This window comes from Grampus griseus, assembly GCF_964374135.1.
Source record: "Grampus griseus genome assembly, chromosome: 13".
Classification (NCBI taxonomy): domain Eukaryota; kingdom Metazoa; phylum Chordata; class Mammalia; order Artiodactyla; family Delphinidae; genus Grampus; species Grampus griseus.
In genome coordinates this window covers 60,709,281-60,716,435 of record NC_139007.1, presented here as the reverse complement: position 1 = coordinate 60,716,435, position 7,155 = coordinate 60,709,281, and the positions used below count along the sequence as shown (strand labels likewise).

The window sequence follows — 7,155 nt, the reverse complement described above, 5'->3', positions numbered from 1 at the left end:
TTGGCAAATCAACTGTTTTGAACTTTAGTTTCTCTAAAGTAAAGTAGGAGTAATTATACCCATTCTGCGTGGTTGCTGTGAAGGTAAAAAAGAGCATATAAAAATCTCCTGGCAGGAAAGTGTACAAGAGTGCCCATAGGAAGTGCCAGGTGGACTTTCTAGAACCCAGCGCTCTAAACACTAGGAGGTGGCTGGTATTTTATTTATTTATTCATTCATTCACTTATTTATTTATGGCTGCGTTGGGACTTCGTTACTGCACACGGGCTTTCTCTAGTTGCCACGAGCGGGGGCTGCTCTTCGTTGCGGTGCGTGGGCTTCTTATTGCAGTGGCTTCTCTTGTTGTGGAGCACGGGCTCTAGGGGCAAAGGCTTCAGTAGTTGCGGCACCTGGGCTCAGTAGTTGTGGCTCGCGGGCTCTAGAGCGCAGGCTCAGTAGTTGTGGTGCACAGGCTTAGTTGCTCCGTGGCATGTGGGATCTTCCTGGACCAGAGATAGAACCTGTGTCCCCTGCATTGACAGGCGGACTCTTAACCACTGCACCACCAGGGAAGTCCAAGGTGGCTGATTATAAGTGCAGGAAGTAGGTAGAGAGTAAATTGAGGTTATTGCCTTAAGAAGAGAACTAAGATAACTTGCAAAAACAATAGAGATCAACTCATGGTTTCAAAACTTAAACCCTTAGGGGTTGATCATTAAACTCTGTTTCTTGAATGCTTGTTGTGAGTAGAGCACTGTGTTGTGTGCTTTGTACTATGTGAACAGGTGTATGAGGCACTTCTTATCCTCAAAGATCTAGTTAGTCTAATATTGATTGTGTTGTAAAGACCAAAGGAATTAGTCGAAAGAGCGTAAATCTTGTGGATATGTAAGCAGGGAGTTTCATTAAATTCAGCAAGTCTATGACAATCGTGTGGTGCTAGGGAAATTTGGCTTTGAATCCTTTACAAAGGAATATACATTGAAAAATGTCTTCAGGAAAGGGACCTAGATAACTTCATATTCAAGAGACAGAGCCAAGTAGATTTTGCTGCTTAGATCTTAGCCCCAGGAAGGAAACAGTAGAATTCTGGAAGAAGTAGTCCAGCAAGGGGTAACCACTAGGGATAGAAGAAGCATTGCTTTAGAGACAAATGGAGTATGAGAAAGGAGAAGTGGACAGGTAGGTGAGCTGATTAATTAAGTACATGCCCTGCTGCTAAGGTGAAGTCACTTCTTTGTTCCTTGGTTTTGTTGTTGTTTTTTTTTGTCTACAAAACAAGCAGGTTGGACTTGATTAACTGGGTAGCTGTTATTTTCATCCAAATGAAAAATCTAAAAGATGATCAATTCTTCATCCTACTAGAGACTGAACACTAATGACTAATATATTAATCACTAATATATGAATCTTCAGAACATGTTTCTTTCTGGTGACCATGATTTGGTGGGTGGGTTTTACATGACTTGGGGGAGGACATTGGTACTTTTCTTTGGAATGGCACATTTTAACCTCCTAGTAGGCTATTTGATTTAAAGGACACCTTAATGGTTTGGGAGTCACAGACACATACATCCACAGAACTAGAAACCGTTTAATTTACTTCATTATGTAGACGAGAAAACGGAAGCTAGTGAAATTAAATGAACTGTTTAAGCTGTAAGGTAGGTAACAGTTAATTAGTGGCAGAGCAGGAATCAGAATCCAAGCTCCTTATTTGCATCCAGTACTCATTCCATATGCTGCCATTATTTTGGGACTTTCAGTGCTCAGTTTCTTGAGGTTGTTATACAGAAAATGAATTTGTTATTTGGTTGGGGAAGATGAAGGAATACAGTAAACATTTTACACTTTTATGTGATGGATATATGTATCTCTTACTGATCCATGACTGATTATTTTAGTTATTAGTTCATTTCTGACCTGTCAGTAGATTTTGCCTGTCATCAGCATGATGCTAGTTACGAGGGGGACTGTGTAATGCGGTTCGATAAGTCAAAGTATGTCACATTGCCATTAATAACAGCTTAATGGAAAATTTACTAAATGTATGTTTTCATTGACTATGGAGAACATCAAATTGAATTAACATATTTCCAAAATAGCCTGAATCAAGGTTATCTCTCAAGTGGAGGGTTCTAAGATTGGAATTATTGAACCCCTTGAAATAGCATGCAAAATTTTGTGTGTGCTGTATTTCTCTGCCAAGAGTGTCCCATTGTTTTCATTAGCTATTTCAAAGGGGTATCTGACCTAAATAAAAAAGTTTATGAACCATTGCTTTAATGGGTTATATTCAGATCTGTAGTACTTTTTCCTCTAAAAAATACTTCCATTTACATAACCAAATTTTTGAAATACTACATCTTAGGTTTGAGGTTTGATATCCTCTAGATAGGATCACCAGAAATGAAAAATAATATATTTACTGCATCCCCAGAAATATTACAGGTTCATATTGTGACTTTTCTTTGCTTAAAGATCCACCTACTTTTTTAAAAAAGTCAACATTAACAGTATTTCAATGTACTAAATGTATAAGTGAGTCAAGGGATTTTTTACACACAAAATAGAAGGTATTAAAATTAATCTTAATAGGAAGTGGGGATTAGCCCTGTATAGCCTGGACTGAGACGTTTTTATGCTTTATGGTTCTTTTTCCCTGTTTTGACAGAGGCCAAAGTCTGCCATGCCTCTATCAGTCAGGGTGTTCTCCCCACCTACACACACCACTGCCCTGCCCCCTCCTCTCCATCACCATCACCATCACCATCACCATCACCATCACCATCACCATCACCATCACCATCACCATCATGCTCTCAGTTTCCTCCTTCCTTATCACTCACTCACCGCTCACTCTTTTTTACCTTTGCTAGAACTTTGGAACTGCTTTTATCCTGGAAATCAAACCCCTCCACAATTCTCAATCTGTTTTCCTAGTGTTTTTTTCTACTTCCTTGCCTTACTTCATGTATATCCTCTCAAACCCCAGGGTCTGGAAGGTCAACTTTATTTTCTTTTCTGCCTTTTCCAACAATTATTCCTTCACCCACCCTCCTTCCTTTTCTCCTTCCATCTCTGCTCCTTTGAAGTTTCTGTCTTTTGCCCGAACCAGCCTTTTATTACTCTTCACTGCTCTCATCTCCTGAACAATCTCATGGTTACTTTTCCTTATTCATCAAGACTTTGGAAGCTGGCTGACAGTGTTCTTCTACACCCTAAACTCTTCATGATCATAGCTTGTGCATCAGTGTGAAAAAACAAGTCCAGCGGCCTGGACTTGCAGTTCCTTGACCCCCTCATTTCCAGTGACCTTCCCCTCTCGTTAGCAATTCACTGTAACTCCGCCTCTTCCAAAATCATGAAACCGCTTGTCCCATTCTGACAACAGCCACCTAGTTGTACTTCTTACATTGTTACCTTTTCTTGACCTTTGGACCCCTCAACTTTCTTTCAGTACATCAGTACTCTTCCTTTGTCATTTTATTTGTTTAATTCAGCTTAGAGCTCATTATTTATCATTTCAATAACTTTCCCCCCTTTTGTTGCCAGTACCTTCAACCACCTTGTTACTCTGCCCTTTTTTTGTACCTGTTGGGTAGAAACTTCACTCTGAATGAAGCAGTCAGTGTCTTCTCTGTGCGTGTTCCTGAATGGCTGAACCTTGCTGGAAAAAGCCACATGGATAGGCAGATGGATTCCACTGCAGATTCGTTATTGCAGATCTTAAATGGACCCTCAATACTATCCAACGATTCCCCTATTTTTGTGTGTATTCAACTCATTCTTTGTGCAAAGATTATTGAAAACTGTATTTGCTTCACCAGTCTTTTTACTTTTCTCATTCACCCTCAATCTCACCAGGTAACTTGTTGCTATGTTACGGAGAGAATAGAAGCTAACTGTCAGGGGTTTTCATCTTCTAGCTTCTCAACATTGTATGAGAATGTTGAGATCTGGCTTCTATTACAGTAAAAGTGCCCTTCTCCTATTTTAGTTCAGTTTCTACCTGTGCTTTATGTCCCATCCCTCTCTACATTCTCAGAAATTCTAAAATATCTGACATGATCTTTTTTCTTCCTGATATTTTCAGCCAGCCCTTTCAGTTTTATGTTCTCCATCAGATGATGCCATGTTTCCCTTTTGCTACCATTCTACCACATTCCTCCCTTTCCGACCAGATTTTTTTGAGAGGGTCATTAGTCCATATCTACAATTGCTTATCTAAAGCCCTTGGGACCAGATTTGACTCAGAAATCAGATTTATTGGATTGAGAAAAGCATTAACGTCTGTGGTATGATCACCCCAGTGGAATTTGGGGCAGCACCCTTTAATCATCACATTGTTATTTCTGCACTGAAATGTATGGCTTTCCACTTTAAATGGGATAAATAAGGGCTACAAAAAGCTTCACTTTAGTCCAGGTCAGGTTTTGCTTCCAAATGAGTTAAAACAAAAAACCTTAATTTTTCAGAGCTTTTGGATTTTGGAATTATGCGTAAGAGATAGTGGACATGTACTTGCTGCCTGTTTTCTCACCTTCTTTTTTTTAACCCATTCTGGCTTTGCCTTCCCTCACTTCTCTCAGATGGTTCTTGCTAACTCTACCAATGACCTTTATCTAAAGGAATCGTGTCACTAGTGAATGTTTTCAGTCATCTCACTTGACTGAACAGCAACTTCAGACTCTGATGATGCCACTTCCCTTAGCTTCCTGGGCACCATCCTCCCCGGCCCTCCTCTGTCACCTTTTTGTAGGCTCACTGTCCTCTTTCTTGCTGTCCTCTATCTGTGATTAAAGGTTGAATTTCTTCCAAGGCTTTGTCCTGAGACCACTCCTTTTCTTACTCAGTATTCTCTCCCTTGGTGATCTCACTTATGTCAGTGCCTTCAACAACTAATTATGTGCTGATGAATCATAAATATATGCTCCAGCCCAGACTTCTCCTTTGAGTTTGACCCTTTGTTTTATCTTCTCCTCTCTTTCCCTTCCCCCCACTTTCTTACATCATTTTGTTGGCTTCCAGATGTGTTAGAAAAAGCATTAGGATCTTTGCTGTGGCTTAAAGGTCCTGCATTGCCTGGCCATTGCCCCCCTCTTCAGCTCCATTTAACTATGTTCCCTCTCCCCTCTGCTTTTACTCCCTCTGAAGGCCATGCTGCCTCCTACAGCAGGGCCCTCATACAGCTACTCTCTGTTTGGAATGCTCTTCCTTTCTGGGTAGTTTATTCTTGCTCATTTTTTGTGTCTTCACTTAACTCTCATTTTCCTATGGAAGCACTCTAATTCATGTGCCCTGTCACCAAATCTGATAGTACCGTATACAGATTATAACACTAATAACAGTCGTAATTTTATTTTTTGTGATCAGTTTTCTCCACTAGACTGTAAGCTCTCTCAGTACAAGGATTATGTCTGCTTTTGTTCACCACTATATTTCCAGCGTAGTGCTTGGCATATAGTAAGCAAATAGCAAACATTTTGAATGAATTATGTACATTAATTTATCTTTTCTAATTTTTAAAAGTAATTTCTGTATATATATTTACCAGTGTAGCAATGCGGTTTCCATAGTTTTATGTGGACCCAATCCTGATGGTACTCTTACTGAAAATAATAAAGATACATTCTGAAGAATTTCATATATATTTTTTAAAGGATCAAATGCATAAAAGTCTTACTTTGATCTAGCTCGTAATTTATTCTCCTTCATGTTCTTAATTTACTTTTTCTATGTTGACTTCTTCCCCCGTATTCTGTGGAGATATCAAATATCTTACTAAGTCTAGTATTGTGAGCAAGTGAAATATATGCAGTATCTAGCACAATTCAGCAGACTCTCAACTTGCTCATCAGTTTGTAGGTATCACGATTAAAAATAGTTTAGCCATCTGCTAACTGACTGGACAATTTTAGTATTGTGAAAGGGTGTGGTAGGAGAGGGAGATACAGGGTCTAGGTATAATGTCAGAATGAGGCTCAATGCAGAAACCACCTTGTGACCTCTTAATACTGAAACTTAAGAGTCAGTTCAAAATTAGGAAGAGATTTGGTGGAGGTTAAGCACAGCAGAGTCCTGACAATGGGGGATTTCCCAGAATAGGGTGACAGAAGAATTTCTTTCAGCATTTTAAAATTTCGCTGAATATTTTTTAGAGAAAAAATACGTATAAAGATGTGATTCTGTGAAAATTACCATAATATGTATTTAATGTGTAATAAATATTTCTAGGAATCAATTTGAATTAACTAGACTTTTATATTTTACTCTTTCATTAGGAAAATCAATAGATTCCCAGTCATCTCGAAGTGAATCTGAAATTGTGCCAAAAGTTGCTAAAATGACTGTATCTGGAAAGAAGCAAACTATGGGATTTGAAGTGCCTGGGTAAGGTTTTTAACCCCTCCCCCCTTTTTTGAAATTAGTATTGTCTTCTTGTTAGACTGTAAGAAAGAGAATCTATTTCAGTTTTGCATAATATAATCATTGAAGTATAATGGGTCCTCAGTATGGCATAGTACAAAGAAAAGGGGATGAGAAATTAAGCTTGATTCTAGACTTACCTATGTATATTAACCTACCTCACTGTCAATTTCCTTATACAAATTAAATATAGCTACTTTAACGTTAAAAACCTATGATTTTGTGAAATCTAGCACTGTGAGGTAGGGAATCCTTTGCCACTAGATGGTGTAAGCAAGCAGTGTTTGGGAATTAAATGTAGTTGGTGAATCAAGGAATCATTAATTAAAATTTTTTTACTATTATCTTTAAACTCTTTTAGATTTTCATACTGAATAAAATGGATCAGTATAACAAAGACAAAATATAAAATAAAACTTACCTAGAATTGCAAATATCTAGTGAGAAATGATAATAAGTCATACTTTAGTAGCACTCATTTATTCTTTCTTTTCACAGTCTTTAGGATTCTCTCAGGAGTTTTTATAGACAAGGAAAGTGGGTTGCTTGAGACATAACAGCACAGTTTAAAGACATTAACTTTAATTTTTTTTTTTTTTTTTGGCCGCACCGTGCAGCATGTGGGATCTTAGTTCCCCTAAAGACATTAACTTTAAACTTCTTTAAAAGTTTTCAGGTTTTTCAATCATTTCCTAAATCTATTATTTATAAATTATATATATTTTGTCTATCAGACACGAAACACTA

At 38.1% G+C, this 7,155-nt stretch overlaps 1 protein-coding gene across 1 annotated transcript in view; it reads left to right on the top strand.

The window, feature by feature from the left end:
* HBS1L (HBS1 like translational GTPase) overlaps positions 1-7,155 on the top strand; it is an 80,782-nt gene that overhangs the window by 44,309 nt on the left and 29,318 nt on the right. Inside the window, exon 5 of the mRNA XM_082669406.1 lies at positions 6,264-6,372. Within this exon, the coding sequence (XP_082525532.1) occupies positions 6,264-6,372 (109 nt within the window). The remainder of the gene's footprint in view (positions 1-6,263; positions 6,373-7,155) is intronic.